Source organism: Colletotrichum truncatum, assembly GCF_014235925.2.
Source record: "Colletotrichum truncatum strain CMES1059 chromosome Unknown Contig_0001, whole genome shotgun sequence".
Taxonomy (NCBI): Eukaryota; Fungi; Ascomycota; class Sordariomycetes; order Glomerellales; family Glomerellaceae; genus Colletotrichum; species Colletotrichum truncatum.
Genome location: NW_027222398.1, coordinates 4,201,100 through 4,220,115, shown reverse-complemented (window position 1 = coordinate 4,220,115; position 19,016 = coordinate 4,201,100). Strand labels below are relative to the sequence as shown.

Sequence of the window (19,016 nt, the reverse complement as noted above, 5' to 3'; positions counted from 1 at the left end):
TAAGATAGAGTGAAGCAAGGATGCCTTGGTAGGCTATCCAACTAGCATTGCGATTCTCGGGAAATCACCATAAGTGCCCTTTAATAAATTGATTTCTTAAATACTCCGCACTTCGTGGTAAGATGCACACCTCGCACTCGCAAAGATCAATATATTAAAGTTTGGGTTTACTACATGGTGAAATGCCCTTCTTGACGACGCAACCTCTAGGTCTTCAGAAGTGCCAATGTTTATCTTTTTGTCGTGGGGTATGAGACGGAGAGGATTTTGACCTGCTCCTACCCCTTTCACAAGAACCTTGCAGCACACTAGGCTGCAGTGCCCCATTGCCCACAAATGTACTGCGCTAATCCCATTTAAGCCCAGAATCAGGTGTTTGGATGAATCAGCCAAATAACTGGGTTCTCTGAGCGGAAACTCTCCGGCCACCTCAGTGATGGTTGAGCCAGAAAATAAAAAAATAATAATCAAGGTGAATATACTTTTTAGGCCGAGGAGAAAGTGTAAACATGACCACCACCCCTTTCTTAAGGTTTTGACGGTCTACACTATTAAATACCTTAATTCATCGTCGCTCCAAATACCCACCACGGAAAAACTGTTGGATAAGGTAGCCTAACAGCACATGACTCTTATAGGAAGTCGGTCATTTCACAGAAGCTGAGCCAAGACTTCTAGCCAATTTGCCAAGGCCAAGACGGTGCAGGATGTGCTGGGCAATTGCTTTTCTTTTTCCCTGCGTCCTGGCAAGCTTGTAAGGCTCAGCTAATGTCAACCCCCAATGTCAATCCACGCCACGTCCATTGTCAGCGCGAAGTCAACAAGGTCCTTTTCATTTTGAAACAGGCCCTGGAGAAGTTCGTCTGTTCTCTCGGAAGCAACCGGCCAAAGTTGCATTGCGAAGAGCCAAGACTTCTGCGATGTCCTGGAGGCCTGGGTACTGTCCCGACTGGATCTTTCTTCGGCTGCTGGCCGCCGTTGACGATCGGCTTGGTCTCAGTTTTATGGAATGGAAATCGTACCGTCTACGGTTTATTTCAACGTCATACAGCGGTTGAACCGACGCTAATGTAGTCATGCCGTAAACAGACATGCTGTTTGCTCGCTGGAAATGCGAAGTCTCAGCAAAAAGTCCTGCGTCCAGACCACGGTTGGTTACGAAACTGATCCTACATTTATGGCCTCAGATTGCGCAATCTTTGCTAATCATCAGGCATCTTTGCAGAGAACCCAGGACTCGCATCTCAGTTGCAGTGGCAATGGGACACAATGCCTCTAGACTGAGTAGTTTCTCCGGCTCGGCGCGCGCTCTAATGCCTGGTCAGCGCCATACATACCCCGTGTGGTAAATCATGCCTTCCCAGGAGGCCGACAACAGGCGAAATCAATCATTAGACGAGAGGCGACAGAGTCACACTGCAGATGGGTCCGCACACTCAGCAGCCGCAGTACAGATGAAAGTAAAGAGGCGAATACGCATTGCGAAGTACGAAGACAGAACCTGCCCACATTACGCGAATGTGGCTCCCTAAAGATGAACTTGCACGGCGCCAAAAACCCTTTTGGTGAATGTTGGCCTTTACCTGCGGCACGAAGACCCATAAGTTTAAACCGTGGAGAGGGGTGTTTACTACCGCTACAGGGGCTGTATAATCGCTGTCGATGACCTTCCTCATCTTCCTGCTGCATGCCAAGAGTTATAGCGGGGAGCCTCAACACCACTCGCACCCATCACTGGACGCGGACCATATTTTTCCATCCTCCGACGGCCATGGGCGGAGATGACTTTCGATGGGGGCAATGCAACGATACTTGGCACTCAACAAGCATTCACCAGTCCAACAGAGGGTGTGGTCAAGGCGACCATTGGGGGGGGGGGATAACCTGACCAATTACCCACTTATTTTGTGATTTGTGGGGCTACCCTGAGATCAGCTGACCATGGTCAGCTAGTTAGCTATGGTCAGGTTGAAATTCCTTAGCGCGGTTTGAAACCTTACCCTTGACATACTTTTTGTAAGAACATACGACATTTAAACGCTTCTAAATCCGTTCCGAATCGATTTACAATGGCTTTTTAATCGATTGAAAATCTCTTCCCTCGCCTAGAGGGAATAAGTCCTCTATTAGAACCTACTAGTCTTGATGTAGAAGCTGAAGAAGACTTAAATCTTTACTATCAACTACTAGCCTAGGCTTAGTCTGGCTTACTAGTAAATGAGGAGGTAGGGATATATGAGAACGACTTTGGAATTAGTTCTAAATCGATTTAGGATTAACTCGAAACCGATTTAGAAATACCTCTAATACTTGTTTTATCAGAGGTAACCCGTTCTGGGCATAATAGCCTTAGGGATGTTTATATACTTGCTTAAAAAGTAATCTTTCTACTTATATTTATAGAATATCTAGAAATAAGTGAGAATGGAGTCCTTTATGTTATTGATATAAAGACTTTAAATGAGGAGGATATTAAATCGTGTTAGAAGTATAAGTATATTATACTTCTATTTTACTTATTTATCCTATTTAGTCTTATCTAAGACTTAGTAGGACTTACAAAAGTAACTAGCTAAGAATGGCTGCTTGCTAGTTTAAACATATGATATTCAGATCCCTATGGAATACTCTCTTTAACCTTATCTAAAAGTCTATTTAGTTAAAGAAGATTCTAGTCTGATTTATAAGCTGCTTTATAAGCTAGTTGACGTATATACTTACGTATACTAAACCTAGCTTATAGCTTCCTATATTAGCTATTATAGGCGACGTTATACTACTATATAACTAGCCTAATTCTCTCCCTTAGCTAGCTATTAGTTCCTCAACCAACTCAGCTTCAATATAAGCCTATACATTCTTTACTATTAAAGCCCTACTTCATAAGTACAAGTTCCCTTACTCTAATACCCTGTTATAAGGATATCGTACTATCTACGAGATTCCTACCTACCGTTCCAACAGGTTATGAGCCCAGCGGAGTAATAACTTTACTTATTCTTTTATCCTCAACTCTTCGGTTATTAAATATCTTAAACTCTATTTTATTCCTATAAACGATATAAGTTTTAGGAATTTATATTTATTATTCCTTTAAACCGTATATTATTATAACGGTTATTATTATAACGGCTATATTCCCCTAAGACGAAAAGTCTAAAACTTTAACTCTATTCTAGTACTATTAAGGCAGACGAAGTGTAAGTCCTTAGTACTACTAAATACGAGACTATTAAGGGGATTACGTCTTAGAAACTATTATTCTAAGATATTACTTGCTGCTTTTAGTGCTTATATACCCTATTATAAAGGCATATCCTAGGGCTTAGCACTTAATAACAAGGCAAAATACCTGTTATTTACTCAAGGCATAGCTCCTTAGTATCTTCAGCAGCCTATTAAGGGATAAATTCCCTATATTATAAGCAGTTTTTGGGCTATAAGTCCCCTATCTCAAGGGCAATAAGTACCCAAGGGCTATAAGTCCCTATATTTAAGGGCAATAAGCACCCTATTAAAAGTCAATATGTCTTCGACTACTACGACTACTACTACTGCTATAAGAGCCGTTACAGGCTGTTTAATGCCTGAAAACCAACGATTAAAGGGTATAGATAACTGGAATACCTGGATTACTACCCTTCAAATCTATTTTAAATTGCTGAATTTATCCCAATACTTTGAGGATCAAGAGAAATATTCAGCTATAACCGAAGAGCAAAAATCACAAGCCTTACTAGTTATAAGGCAAAATTTACAGCCAGAACCTCTTAGCCTGGTTTTTAATAATAAAGACCCAGCAGAAGCCCTAAAGTTACTAAAGGATACCTATGAAGGTTCCGGGCCGGTTCTAAGGCAACAGCTATATCTCGAATTCCACGCTATTAAATTCGAGGATTATAGCTCTTTAAATCTATTTATTAGCTCTTTTAAGGCTTATTTATCTAAATTAGCCTCTGTAGGAGCAAAAATCGAGACTATAGACCAAAATGCGGTCTTTATAGCTGCCTTATCAAAATCATTTCCTATTTGGGCTGAAAGGCAAAGGGCTGCCTTACGTTCTAAAGAGATACCTACTTTAGAAGCCCTTATTACGGATATATTAGATGAAAATAGGCGTGATGAGGACACCCCTATGTCTAATTCCTATATCCATAGGCAACAGTCTCAACAACGGTCTAAAAAGACTAAGAGGTCTAACTATAGACCTAATGCCTTTAAAGGCAATAATAAAAGGGAAAACCAACAGCCTCCTAGCAACTCCTACTCTTTCTATAATTTAGAATATTATAGTGGGATTGATGCTAGTTACTTTAATAAGAGGCCTAATAGCCCTAGTTCTAGTTCTAGTCCTAAGAACTGGTGGCTGTATGATTCCGGTTCTACTGTTCACATAGCTAACAGTAGAGAATTCTTTACAGCCTATACTTCTAAAGACAACCTCCCAGAAGTCAAAACAGGCGCTGGACCTATAAAACCTAAGGGCCAAGGTACTATAGACCTACCGCTCTACTTTAAAGGTCAAAGGTCAACTATTAGGCTTGAACAAGCCTTATATATACCGGATTTCCCTATAAATATTATTTCAGGTCTAAGGCACTATCTCTCAGGAGGCTATATTAACGGGAATTATTTATATACCCCGTCTCACAAAGCCTTTTCTGCCTTGAATATCCCTAAAAGGGGATTTTTCCTATCTATATATGGGAAATTAGAACCTGATATTCATAGTTTGAGGAATAAGAAGACGAATAAGTCCTCCTCAACTAATAAGACTAAAAAGTCTACTACCTCTAATTATAACGAGGTTGATTTATCCTCTAGAATCGATGAACTTTCCGATTCTGAAGCCTCTAACTATATGGCTTTTGAGAAATTACAAGGTAACCCTAACCCTAAGGGTCTAAAGGGTCAAAATAACCCTAATCTTAAGGGTAATAACCCTACTAATCTTACTATGGATTGGCATAACAAATTAGGACATCCTAGTTACTCTTACCTATGTAAGACAGCTAAGATAACTAAGGAGATTCCTATCAACCAGCTTAAAAAGGACGATTTACAGTGCCCTAGCTGTGAGAAAGCTAAGTTAACTAGACAACAGTCTATAGTTAACTATAACAGGGCTACTAAACCTCTCGATCGACTATGTATCGATACGATTAAGATTACGCCTTCTACTATAGCTGGGAATATCTACGCTATCCCATATACTGACGATTATACTAGCTATAGAGATATAGATTTCAGTCCTACTAAGGATAAAATCTTATCTCTTATACAAAATAAGCTAGAATATTATTATACGCAGTATAACCAGTACCCTAAGTCATTACGAATTGATAATGGTACTGAATTCGCTATAAGCGAATTAGAAGCCTATACTAAACCTAAAGGGATAGTTATAGAGCTTACTACTGCATACACGCCAGAACAAAACGGTATAGCTGAACGAGCAAATCGAATCATAGTTGAAAAGGCTAGAACTATATTACTAGCTTTAAAACTACCTCTATTTCTATGGGATGAAGTCTTTAAAGCTGTTATTAAGTTATTAAACTATACAGCTACTTCAAGACTCTCTATTACACCATACGAGGCATTTTTCAACTATATATTTCCTAATAAGGATAATCGACCTGATTTATCTTCCTTATATAACATAGGAGATTCGGTCTATATATATTATCCTAAGGAAAAACAAGTCAAATCGAATAAGGTTTATACCTATACTCAAGAGGGCATATACCTCTATACAGAGGCAACGAATATTCATATTATATACTGCCCTACTAAGCCTTATAAATCACGAATCATAAGGGCTACTCATATTCGTTTTATACGAAATACTATAAGAGAGGGGGAACAAGAGGCTCAAGATTCCTCTAAATCCATTACTTCTAGTATTTCTAAAGACGTCTCTAGAGACGTTAAAGAAGCTAAAGAAGTTATACCCTCTAAAGACGTCTCTAAAGACGTTATAGTCTCTAAAGACTTTAAAAACAAAATCGAAATCAGGCTTCCTTCTATTAAGAACAAGGAGGAATATATAACTATTAAAGAGAATAACTATATTATTCACTATCTCTTTTCTAGTTACTATACTAAGGAACCGTCTACTATTAAACAGGTTCTTAAAAGCCCTGAAAAAGACAAATGGCTTAAAGCTATATATCAAGAGATTTCCCAACTTATCTCTAAAGGCACCTTTAAGGCTATAAATTCTAAGTTAGCCTCAACCCAGCCTATAACGGCTAGATGGGTATTTAAACGGAAATTATTACCTAATGGAAAAATTGATAAATATAAAGCCCGCCTTGTGGCTAGAGGCTTTGAACAACGTTACGGAATCGATTATTTCCAGACTTTCGCTATAGGGTCTAACCCTACAACTTATAGGGTTTTATTTGCCCTTGCCGCCTATTACGATTGGGAAATTCATCATATCGATATCATAGGAGCTTTTTTAAACGGCGAATTAGAGGAAGATATCTATTTAGATCCCTCTAATATTCCTCTAGCTGAATTCTTTAAACAGAACCCTAAACAAAACACTATAGGATATAATCCTACTAGTAATCAGGTTCTAAAGCTAGAAAAAGCCCTATACGGCCTAAAACAGAGCCCTCGACAGTGGCAACTTAAGGTTAAGGCTATATTTAAACAACTAGGCCTACAACCTCTTAAATCCGACGAGGCAACCTACTATAATAATAATAAGGACAATCCTATTATCATAGTAATCCACGTCGACGATTTTATTATATTCGCTAAGAATCTTAACGAAATAAAGAAGCTTAAGTTATTGGTTTCTAAATTCGTTGAAATTAAGGATCTAGGCGAAATCAGCTATTTTCTAGGTCTCAAGATCACTAGAGATAGACCTAATGGGTCTTTACAAATCTCTCAAAGCCAATATATTCAACAAATCCTAGAAAACAACAACTTTAACGGCATTCAAGAGGCTATACGAGAGGCTATTTGGCTTCAAGGTCTCCTATCTGAACTAGGCTTTAACTATAAGCCGATACCAATCAAAACCGATAATAACGGAGCCCTAAACCTAGCCTATAACCCAGAATATCATAATCGAACAAAACACACGGCGATATACTATTATTATACTAGGCAAGAAGTAGAAAAAGGAAATATCTTTATATCCTATATTCCTTCTACTAGTATGCCAGCTGACGGGTTAACTAAGCCTCTATCTAGACCTAACTTTATTAAGTTTATTAAACTTATAGGTTTAGATCCTTCTTCTAGTATTAACTAGAATTACCCTTTTATCTTTTCTACTAAATAGTATAAAAGAGGGGGTGTTAGAAGTATAAGTATATTATACTTCTATTTTACTTATTTATCCTATTTAGTCTTATCTAAGACTTAGTAGGACTTACAAAAGTAACTAGCTAAGAATGGCTGCTTGCTAGTTTAAACATATGATATTCAGATCCCTATGGAATACTCTCTTTAACCTTATCTAAAAGTCTATTTAGTTAAAGAAGATTCTAGTCTGATTTATAAGCTGCTTTATAAGCTAGTTGACGTATATACTTACGTATACTAAACCTAGCTTATAGCTTCCTATATTAGCTATTATAGGCGACGTTATACTACTATATAACTAGCCTAATTCTCTCCCTTAGCTAGCTATTAGTTCCTCAACCAACTCAGCTTCAATATAAGCCTATACATTCTTTACTATTAAAGCCCTACTTCATAAGTACAAGTTCCCTTACTCTAATACCCTGTTATAAGGATATCGTACTATCTACGAGATTCCTACCTACCGTTCCAACAAATCGCCTTAGAGAATAGTAAACGAACTACTTTTAAATCGATCCGGGATCGATCCCGAACTACTTCAGAACTAATTACATTATAGATTTAGTATAACCATGCCTAGCAATTCCTACTAAAACGGACGACTTTAGCATTCCTTTAAAATGCTGTTTGTTTACGTTTAACTTATACTTGTATAGGTAGAAAGGCATGCTCTTATTTCGATTAGAATCTTCTATGCTAGAAGCATTAGAAAGTTACCTTAGAAATCTTGCAAAGTATTAAAGCATTACGAACAGAGGTATTATAGTATGATCTTAAACGGAAAGCAGTTTCGTAAGCATTTAGAATCGATTCCGAACGGGTTCGGAACCCTTTTAGAAATAATATACTAATACTTATAAATAGATAGGTATAAGCATAGATAAAACGTTTCTAACAACATACCGCCTGCCGACCGTTTATAGAAAGATATAGTCTTAAAGTAGTTAATATAGAGTATAGGGTAAGAAGCCTTTCTAAATGGATAAGGAATCAATTTAGAACTAATTCGGAATTACTTTAGTATATTCTAGGAACTTCCTAGATTATAGCCTGTTGCATCTACTAGTTATAAAGTCTCCAAGGAGAAAACTATTATATTAGCTTTCCTCTAATCGAATTCTAGCTATATTTACCTCTAATCAAAACTATACTTCAAGGGGGAATTATAGAAGAAAGCTCCCCTACTAATAGCTATTATCTTTTTGCTAGTAATAAGAAGAGAATTATACGATACGGTAAGTAAATTAGTATCGAATCGATTCTAAATAGGTTCCTAACTAATTCTGAATCAATCTAGACGCTAATCATATCGTTCCTAAAACAATTCTTCAAATTACGTATTTAGTAAAATAGAACTTCTAGGTCCCGCTTGATCTAGAAGCTACCCTAGTTATTCTTCTAACTTCTCATAGGGTCTATTTACATCTACTACTACTACTAGTTAAAGCCCTAGCTAGTATTATATCTAGGCTGCAATAGGTAGTCTAGAAGATTAATCAACCTAGAACGGGGTTAAGTAAGAATCCTTTTAGAATCGTTTCCAAACCGATTCAGAACTAATCTAGTATTGATTCTAGATGCATTCCTACAATCTCGCAAACTTCAGGAATTCTATAATACTTATAATAGCTAGACTATTATAAGCGTTTATCAAAGTCTAGCAAATACAGACTTCTTACGCTCAATTATCCGTAAACAAAAAGCAATTAGCTTTCCAGCAGGCTATTCACGTCTAGCGATTTGGTATAAATACTAGTATGCTTAAACTAGGCGTCAAATTCGGGTATGAAGTAATTCTGAATCGGTTCTAAGCAGGTTTAATACTAATTTACTTATAGTATATTTAGTATTTTAATAATGACGGCAATACATACCTATATATTGTATTTCATACAGAGCAAGCTGAATTATAAAAGAAAGAGGCTTTTAATACTTTCTAGGTAGATATAAACTATAAACATCTAGCTGGAAAGGAGGAAGTTGAGGTTATTTAGGGATGGTATAATTCGATATCTTCGAAAGGTGCGTAATCGCTTCTAAATCGATTTAGAACGGATTCTTAATAGATTCCTAACTATTTTAGCAATTCTACTTATCCGAGTTTTTACTAATTCTGAAAGTATAGAAATATATTAGCAGATATATATAATTGTGTTTAAACTACTTTATAAGAAATTTGGATATAAAGTCAAGTAGAAATACCTTTATGGTAGGGGTCTACTAGGTATTATAGTTGATTAAGACTATAAAAACCTTATTGGTATAGGTTCTTAATAGTTTCTAAACCGATTTAGAACCGATTTATAACTAATTATCTAGGGTTTAGGAAATATCTATCTCTAGAATGTAACCTAGAGCATAGACCATGGGCATGGCAGGTTGAACGCTCTGTACGCTTCTGTTTAATTTATTTCTAACGAGGGATTGAGGCATACTGTATAGAAGACCGTAGCCTTGACTCTCTATGGAATTAAATGCGTAGCCTACTATTCTGCCGTTCCTTAGAAGACTACTTTGCTTTATGTTAGGCATTTGAGAGTAAGGATTAATTCTATATCGCTTCCGAATCGCTTTAGAATTACTTAGGAACTAATTTACTTAGCTGAACCTTAAATAAAAGCATGGGCTTAACATAAAGCCTGAAAAACAATTGCAGCTAGACTTAATCAGAACTGCTCTAAAATCCCCTTATCAGATTAGAGTTAATTTATACTTAATATAAATACTATTAAGGTTTTATATGAAGCCTTATATACTTAGAGTAATCGGTATTTACTATTACTTATATATATCTAGAAGTAAGTTTGGAATCCCTTCTAAATTGATTTGGAATTGGTTTGGAATGCGTTAAGAACTAATTTAAAAGTACTTAGATGTATAGAATACGATCGCTATCTTTTAGAGCAGGATATAGTGTTTACAATACTAGGAATCCGGCTTTCCTAGAAAGATGTTTCTATTATTAGCCGTTATAATATAGCTGCAAGCCGTTTACGTAAGTTAAAAATACTTTAATATTTATTAATAATTATTTCTAAATTATTTTAAAACTTAAACGCTAACGCTAGAGGGAATCCCGTAAGCAACTAGATAATAAACGTATTGAAAGGCTTTTATTAACCCGACTCTTTACGTCTAGTCCTTCAAAGGGTACTAATTTAAGAAGTCTATCCTCAATTCCGAATCGATCCCGAAGTCTTTTAGAAGCGATTCGGAATCGATCCCCTCGTCTTTCCTATGCTTTATCTTCTAGGGTTATTAGGTTAAATACTTTCTAAAGAACATCTATTTCTAACTTAAGAAACGAAATCAGACAGGGATAATAAGATAACTTTGACTTATAGAAGCAAAGTCTAGAATTAGAAGAAAAGCGATTAGAATTAGAAGTAAGAAAACTTCTAGTTGAAAAACAGAAGCTTAAACTATAAGAAAAGGAACTAGAGTTAGCAAAGCGGCGGAGAAGGTTAGGACTTTGATAGCATATAGGATAGGTAGAGAATCGATTCTAAATTATTTCTATATTGATTTAGAAATGCTTTTTTAAAAAAAAAGCTTAAAAACCGAACGCCTCGGGTATTTATAAAGAATCAATTCTAAAGCGGTTCTAAATCAGTCCCGAAAGAAGTCCTAAACTAGTTCCAAACCGATCCTGAATTGATTCAGGCCTTATCTTCTTCATTATCCTTAAAGCAGGCCTAGACCTTACATTCCTGATCGCGAAGGGCGGGAGGACATTCTGAATCGATTCGTAATTAGTTCTGAACTGCTTCAAGACTGATTCTAAACTTACTAGCATTGCAGGCAATGGTGCAGTAGGTGTACTTGCCCTTGGCAGGGAAGCCGGCGGCGCGACGTATTTTAGCGAAGTTGATCTGTTGCAGAATCGATTCAGAATGGGTTCTAAAAGGATTCCGGATCGATTGAGAATTACTTACTATAGTTTGGTTGCCCCGCTTGCGCGTAGGCACGGCAAGAAGGGGGGGAGGGGTCTGCGCCTTCCGTTTCTTAGAAAGAGTCTGCAGCTTGCTGTCATCGCGAGCGCCGATAGCGATGCCGTAGATACGGTCGTAGAATTCTATTCATAATCAGTTTAGAACTAGTTTAGAATCGGTATAGGATCAGTTCAGAATTACTTACTAGCTGTATTATCGTTCTCCTCGACGGAGTTCGCGCCGGACTTGCGGCTCTTAACCTTGGCCGGGACCCTGTCGAGCTTGTGCTTCTTGATGTGGTTCTTGAGGTTCGACTCGCTCGAGAACCGCTCTGTCTAATCGATTCGAAATTAGTTCTGAACTGATCCGGAACTGATTCTGAATTACCTTGGTGTACGTGATGCTGCTGGATCTACTACCCTAGCGGTAGTAGAGTTCGCCAGGGGCGAGCTTGACTTCGCTAGCCTGAATCGATTCAGAACTGTTTCTGAATCGTTGTTGAATCGCTTCTGAATTACTTACCTCGTTAAACTCGAAGGGAGGAAGATCCTCTATGCGGTGGTTCTTGCCGCCCTGGAGAAGACCTTCTTTGTAGGTCTTGTAATCGTCTTGATTCTGAATCAGTTCTGAATCGATCCTAAACCGATTCTATTGTACTTACAGAATCCTTGTATGAAGGTATGATGTCGGATTTCTGAACTGATTCGGAAGTAATTAGGAATCGGTGGGGGGGGGGGGGGGGGGGGGGGCGTATACGATTTGAAAGGGTTACGGAGGGAAAAGGAAGAGAATCAGAATGGAATAGGGATTTAAATATTAATATGGGGTATGCACCCTAATCAGTAGTGGGACGCAATCAGTAACTGGTCCGTGCACCTGACCGATTAAAAATTCCATGGTCAGGTGGACCCACTTCACCTCAATACAGCCAATCATAAAATTGGTCAGATAGACCCATAATTCATTTAAATAAGTGGGTAATTGGTCAGGTTATCCCCCCCCCCCAATGGTCGCCTTGACCACACCCTCGTCCAACAAGCCTAGGCGATAGCCGTCGGGTAGAGTCCATCGCAAGGTGAAGATGGAGCACTGTTCCTAGATGTTATGTTGTGGTCCCCCTGGTCATTCGAACCCCCTCGTGCCCCCCACCCCCTAGTCCAACGCTCTCCAACTGCTGCGAACCCCTTGTTCTCGCGTCTGGTCATACTCATTTGGCCTTGATAGATGATCAATGACAATGAATTAAGGCAGGCTTGGACAAATCCCTCTCCACTGTCGTCCCCAATCACCCCGACAGTCCCGGACGGCCTAGAGCAGCCAACCTTATAGTCTTGCCGAACCGGCTTGGTTCCGATCATGATAAAAAGATGCCCTCCCCCCAGCCATGATCAATCTTGGCTCAGCTTGGCGACTCAGCTTCGGTTCCTCACTCTGCCGTCAACTCATCTAGTAGTTCCCTACTCAGTCACTCTTTTCCAAAGACCGTAATCATGAAGTCCGTTCTTTTCTTCGCCACCGCCGCTGCGGCTGCCGGCCCTTACCTGGCCTGGACTGCCGACTCGTTCACCCAGCACGAGATCGACAACAAGAAGCCCTTCCACTACACCAAGGCTGTCCTCTACGACGGTTTCGAGGCCGCCTATGAGCTGACCAAGAACGAGTCTCTCGCTGACTGGTACCGTGGCCGCATCGACGAGCGTGTCGTCCTTGCCAACGGCAGCATCGCCAACTGGAAGCCCGAGCACTACTCCCTTGACGAATACCGCATCGGTAACAACATCCTCTGGTGGTACGAGCGTACCGGCGAGGCCAAGTACAAGAGCGCCGCCAAGATCATCCGCGAGCAGCTGAACCGCCACCCCCGTACCGACGAGGGCGGCTTCGTCCACCGCAGCCCCATCTACGACCACCAGATGTGGCTCGACGGTATCTTCATGGCCGACACCTTCTACGCCAAGTGGACCAGCCTCTTCGACGCCAAGAACGCCACCGCTTGGGATGACATTGTCAACCAGTTCGACATCATCGACCGCCGCACGCGCAACACCACCCTCAACCTGCACTACCACGGCTTTGACGAGAGCAAGACCCAGTCCTGGGCCAACCAGGTCAACGGTGCTTCCCCTCTGATCTGGTCCCGTGCCGTCGGCTGGTACGCCGTCGCCCTCCTCGAGGTCATCCAGCTCCTGCCCAAGGAGCACCCTGGTGTCGCGAAGCTCACCAACTACTTCGTCACCCTTGCCGAGGGCCTCAAGAAGTCCCAGGACAAGTCTGGCGGCTGGTACCTCATCATGGACCCCGAGTACACCAGCAACCCTGCCAACTACATCGAGTCCAGCGCCTCTGCCCTCTTCGTCTTCGCCTGGCTCAAGGGTATCAAGCTCGGCCTCATCTCCGAGTGCACCTACTTCACCGCCGCCGCCCGTGGCTACCAGAAGCTCACTGACTTCGTCACCGAGAACGCCAACGGCACCGTCAACTGGGAGGGCACCGTCGAGGTCGGCTCCCTGAACAGCGACGCCAGCTTCGAGTACTACACCACCGTGCCCCTGGCCGCCAACGACTACAAGGGTGTCGGCCCCTGGATGTTCGCCTCCTACGAGTGGGAGACCTACAACCAGACCAAGAGCGCCGCTCCTGTCACCGCCCCTACCAAGCTGCGCCAGCGCCAGTACAACCGCCGCCTCAAGAGCTACTACTAGACAATAGAAAACCAGGACTCTGGCGAAGCTAAGTCTACGAGATTGAAAAGCCACGACACGCTCGCATGTACATGACTTGTTGCTATATTTCTAGAATCCCCGGCCCGGGGTCGTTGTATATATTGTATTCAAATGAACATAGATTCATAACCTCTTCATTCCGCCATCCCATATGAAAGTGCTTGTATGTAAATATCGCTTAGGGTGTAACCTCATTTTCAATCGTCTCATTTTGACCATGGCAAGTCATTGAGCGCATCGCCAAGTCTTTTCAACCCTTCGCTCACCACCTCCGGAGGCTGCGTATAAACCATGCGGAACCTCCCAGGCGCAAGACAATGTTCCTCGCCAGGATGCAGGAACAGACCCTTCTCCAATATCTTCTCCGCCAACGCGAACTCCCGTTCCTGGTCTGACCCGTACCCAGCTGACTCGGTCGGCAGCCACGGAGACAAGTCCACATAGACGAACAAACCCGCATTCGCCTCATGATACTTGACCCCGAGCTCTCGCAATTTCCCCGTGACCAACTCATATGCCGCAGCAATCGTCTTCCTCGAGAGCGCAATAAACTCATCATGCCACGCCCGATCCTCAAATATCGCCGTAGCAATAGCGACAGACGGGCCCGCCGGACTATGAAAGCGCACGACGCTCGAAAACGCATCATGAAGGTCCTTATTCCGTGATATAAGAGCCCCAAGACGCAACCCAGAGGCCGCAAAATCCTTGGCGAGACCGTACTCCGCGTGCACCAGGTCCGCGTCGATGATTCCCTCCGGGTCAATAGACAAGACGGACGTGAATCCCGGAAGAGACTCGGAAAACACAGATAGCCCGTAAACCTCGTCGCTGATGAGATGCAGACCATGTTTGCCGCAGAACTGCATGATCCTCACTAGCGTCTCGCGCGGGTAGCACCGTCCGAGTGGGTTGTTCGGATTCACAATCATCACCGCCCTGACCTTCGCCCCGTTCTCCTCCGCCTTGCGCAGGGCGTCCTCATAGGCATCCACGACATCTGCGTCGAAGCAGTTCTCGGGCGTCGTGTCGGCGTACACCACTTCGACCCCCATCTCGTTGCCGAAATCCAGCTCGAAACGCCCGTATACCGGCCGCGAGACCAAGATGCCCTCGCCGGGCGATGCCAGCGCGAATGCGAGAATATGCTGTACGGCCGTCGCGCCGCTCGCGAGCTGCACGTTCGCGGACGTCAGCGGCGCGTGAGGGTTGAAAGTGGCGTTGAGGTGGGCGGCCAGCGCGGCGCGGAGGCGGGACCCGCCGGCCGTGCTGAAGCTGTAGCCAAAGACTTCTTCTGGCAGAGGCACGCGGGAGGCGAGGGAGGCGATGGAGGGGTGCATCAATACGTTGGAGGCGCTGGCGAAGGAGATTAGGCCGGAGGGGTTGGAGGGGCTGTAAGTTTGCGACTGGGCGAAGCGCCATGGTCTGGAGAGCTGGGAAGACGTTTTTATCGCGCGTGGAGAGAGCATTTTTTTTTTTTTTTTTTAGGTTTATTCTAGTGCGCAATTTCTGATTTGCTAAATATGGTGGTGTCAAGTTTATGGTGGTTCGGTGAACTGTTCGAGGTGATGTTCAGATGGTTATCATTCGGATGAGCGCCGACCGGTTCGCGGGGTTTCATGGGAACCTTTACGGCTTGCGATGTCGGAATAGGAAGCTCTGTTTGAAGCGATGAGTCAACTTGCGCTAATGTGCTCAGTGATCCCACCTCGGACCAAGGTATTTAGTTGCTGAGACTTGGCGCTGTGAAAATGCGAAATCACAAACACTGACAACTATCTTTCGGCATCCGGCGGAAAGGCTTCAAGACCCGGTCGAAACTCGGACAATTGAACCGGCAGCGGACCGCCTACACCGGATGCCGAACGGCTTCACGGTAGATTCTGGCGGGATGGAGCTGCATTTTAAGGTTGGCTTGTACGGTAACGGCTTGTATGCATTACGTCATGAGCTTGCAGTGCGGCTTTACTTGCTTATTGGAGAAGACTTTGAGTAGGTGAGATGGCTGTAGGTTATATCTAGACAAGGATTAACCAGGCCAAGCAGCATACTTGGAGCTGTTAAGTCTTTGTATAGTAGTTCGTCTTAAGTCGCAGGTACTGGTTTGCGGGGTGATATGAACCCGCCCTGGAGCCACTGTAATAAGGAAGATGCGTGTGGATAGAAATGACGACAAGGAGTATTATCCCAGGCGAGGAAAAAAAAAAAAGAAGAAAAAAAGGACGTCAGTGTCTAAGCACGGAAAGTTGCTTTATTTGAAATGTGTTTGGTTTTAGAGAAGCCAATGGCCTCAGTTCTTATCTCAACGTTTAGACTGGTCAATTAGCCTGGACTATAAAGGAGGGGCCACTATGGATAGACACTGAAGGAATGCCGCGCTGCATTAAGATCTTCCGGGCTAATTTCCCTATACTCCGACAAACAACCTACATAAAAAGTATGCAAATAAGTAGTGGATTTTCACTATGGTCTGTCTGGTTCATACCGTTGCCGGCGATTCTAATACAGCTGCTCGTTGATTACTTCTTTATCAGATCATGTGCAATTCTTCTGACCTGATTATCTAGTATGCCTTTACGTGCTCTTTCAGAGTCTTTCTCGACTCTTCGTTTCAGAGGGGCCATTGAATAATTATACACATGACCAACTGATGTACTTGGATGCTATGTTAAGCAGAAACCCAGAAAATGCTTCAGAATTTGTCTTCTTGAACTTCGGGGCTTGAAATAGGGCACCAAATGACGGCGAAGAGCGTGTCATCTGACCGAGGAGCAGGCATCTCCTGTTGCACACAATTCTGGCTCGTTTTTCGGTTGAGGAGCCTGCACTCGCAGGACTGATTGAAACACACTGCTAAGTCTCAAGGCGTGTTATCTATGCGATGTTTTGGTAAACAACCACGTCGCGCAGAGCGACCTTACGTAGTGATCATCCCGCCCAAGACCTCGACCAATCCAGAGCATTCGGTGCCTAGCGCAGAAACTCAACGGCACTCTTGACCCATGTCGCTCACCGAGATGCGGTCACCAATAGCAGAGCCTCAATGCAGGCCACCGAGGATCGTGTCCCATCGGCATGACGTAGAAATCGTCAGGCACAAAAAAAAGCAGGCTTGCGGGCTAAGAAGAATGTGGGGAACCAAAAGAATCTACGAGCAAAGAACGCTAAGTCCCATTCAGGCCGCGCCGCGTGTACGGTCTTAGACAACGGGCCGTGACGTCGGAGGAGCCGGGGTTTAAGTGGGCTTGTTACCACTTTTTGCTGGCTCAATGATCTCACTGCTCTTGTCTAGTGTTGGAGCCATTGAACCATCGAGATGAACACTAGGTATAAAGGCATTTCGGAAGACCGGATTTCCAAATATCCAAAATGTGTAGTGCAACTCAAGCCTCCGACTGTCTCTACGGTGACATATAGCAACACTCCGTCGTCTTCCCTACGACTACCTAACAGCTCCGCCATAGCCCGTCACCATGGGCTCAAAGCTCCTTCGCTTGCTGCCCCTTGTGGCATACACTTCGGCCTTAACTCTGTACTCGACTTACAAATTCAACCCGCTCGAGCACCTCGGCGGCATCGCACCGTACTTTGAACCACAAGACCCTCCGTCGTCTCCTGATGTCCCCCAAGGCTGCACAGCAGAACGTGCTGCCTACTTGGTGCGTCATGCAGCAATCTATGCCAACGACTTCGATTTCGAAGAGTACATTGAGCCGTTCCTCGAGAAGTTCCAAAACAACACATCCATCGACTGGAACAGAGTCCCTCACTTGAGCTTCCTGGCAGACTGGGAACCTCCCGTCTCGGAAGCGGAGACGTCGATTCTCACACGCGTGGGTCGTCTCGAAGCAACGCAACTAGGCGTCGACCTCGAGTTCAGATACCCCAAGCTCAAGCTTCCCCAGCGTGTGTGGACATCTTCGGCGGAGAGGACCTACAAGTCTGCCCAGTCGCTCGTACGCGGCCTGGAGATGGACGATGACACGATGAACGTCGTGAGCATCTACGAGTCCAAGGAGTCCGGCGCCAACAGCTTGACGCCATACAAGGCGTGCCCTGCATACTCTTCTTCTGCGGGAAGCGAGCAGTCCGCCGTGTTCCAGAACAAATACGCCAAGCCCATTACCGAACGCCTCAACGCCCTTGCGTCCGACTTCAACTTCACCGTCAGCGATGTGTTTGGGATGCAGCAACTGTGCGGGTACGAGACCGTCATTCGCGGCAAGTCCCCCTTCTGCGACCTCGACCTGTTTACGCCCGACGACTGGCTGAGCTGGGAGTACACCGAGGACATCCGTTACCACTACAACGTCGGCTACGGCAACGATATTTCGGGATACGTTGGCCTGCCGTGGCTCAACGCGACTGCGAACCTTCTGCTGGGTGAGGACTCGGAGGAGGATTTGTACGTCAGTTTCACCCACCGCGAACTGCCGCCGATGGTCCTCGTGGCAATGGGTCTGTTCAACAACTCCGAGGCCGGCGGAGGCAGCGAGGCGACGATCAACTACACCATGCCCCTCGACAAGATCAACCACCGCCGCGCGTGGCGCAGTTCCCACGTCCTGCCGTTCCTGAGCAACATTGCTATCGAAAGACTCAACTGCACGGGCAGTTATGGTTACGAGGATGGAGAGTACTACCGCGTGCTGGTGAACAGCGCGCCGCAACCTTTGCCATACTGTGTTGATGGCCCGGGCACGACTTGCTCTAGAAGCGGGTTCCAGGAGTATCTCCAGAACCGTGTTGAGAAGTTCACGGGTTTCTCAGAGAAGTGCGGTGTTGAGTATGACAACAGCACTGATACCATGTCGATCTACGCCGATGCGTCGGTTGGGAATGGTACCACTGTGGGAAAGCGGTACGCGGCTGCGTTCTAGTGGTCGGTCTGTAGGAAGTAGTACATCATAATTTTAATTTTAATTACAACTTGATCTGTTTCCAACTTGATTGTGTGCCTGTCTAAGTCAGTGCTTTTATGGCATAACATTAGTGAGGTTGGTGTGGGTTTAACCAATTTGATCTCTTTGTG

At 43.6% G+C, this 19,016-nt stretch overlaps 4 protein-coding genes across 4 annotated transcripts; 2 read left to right on the top strand and 2 right to left on the bottom strand.

Annotated features, from left to right (window-relative positions):
- Positions 1-11,024: 11,024 nt before the first annotated feature.
- CTRU02_201156 (uncharacterized protein) lies at positions 11,025-12,472 on the bottom strand (the record flags this gene model as incomplete). Its single annotated transcript, XM_070203804.1, has 7 exons — positions 11,025-11,065; positions 11,120-11,201; positions 11,265-11,404; positions 11,467-11,596; positions 11,784-11,858; positions 11,923-11,960; positions 12,469-12,472. The coding sequence occupies 7 exons, from the start codon at positions 12,470-12,472 to the stop codon at positions 11,025-11,027; spliced, it is 510 nt and encodes a 169-aa protein (XP_070062386.1).
- A 279-nt stretch (positions 12,473-12,751) lies between these two features.
- On the top strand, positions 12,752-13,963 carry CTRU02_201155 (cell wall glycosyl hydrolase; the record flags this gene model as incomplete). The annotated part of the gene is made up of 1 exon (XM_036726181.1): positions 12,752-13,963. The coding sequence occupies one exon, from the start codon at positions 12,752-12,754 to the stop codon at positions 13,961-13,963; it is 1,212 nt and encodes a 403-aa protein (XP_036581863.1).
- A 227-nt stretch (positions 13,964-14,190) lies between these two features.
- On the bottom strand, positions 14,191-15,453 carry CTRU02_201154 (1-aminocyclopropane-1-carboxylate synthase; the record flags this gene model as incomplete). The annotated part of the gene is made up of 1 exon (XM_036726180.1): positions 14,191-15,453. One exon carries the CDS (start codon positions 15,451-15,453, stop codon positions 14,191-14,193), a length of 1,263 nt encoding a protein of 420 aa, XP_036581862.1.
- Positions 15,454-17,457: 2,004 nt separating this feature from the next.
- Positions 17,458-18,864, top strand: CTRU02_201153 (histidine acid; the record flags this gene model as incomplete). Its single annotated transcript, XM_036726179.1, has 1 exon — positions 17,458-18,864. The coding sequence occupies one exon, from the start codon at positions 17,458-17,460 to the stop codon at positions 18,862-18,864; it is 1,407 nt and encodes a 468-aa protein (XP_036581861.1).
- Positions 18,865-19,016: the final 152 nt, after the last annotated feature.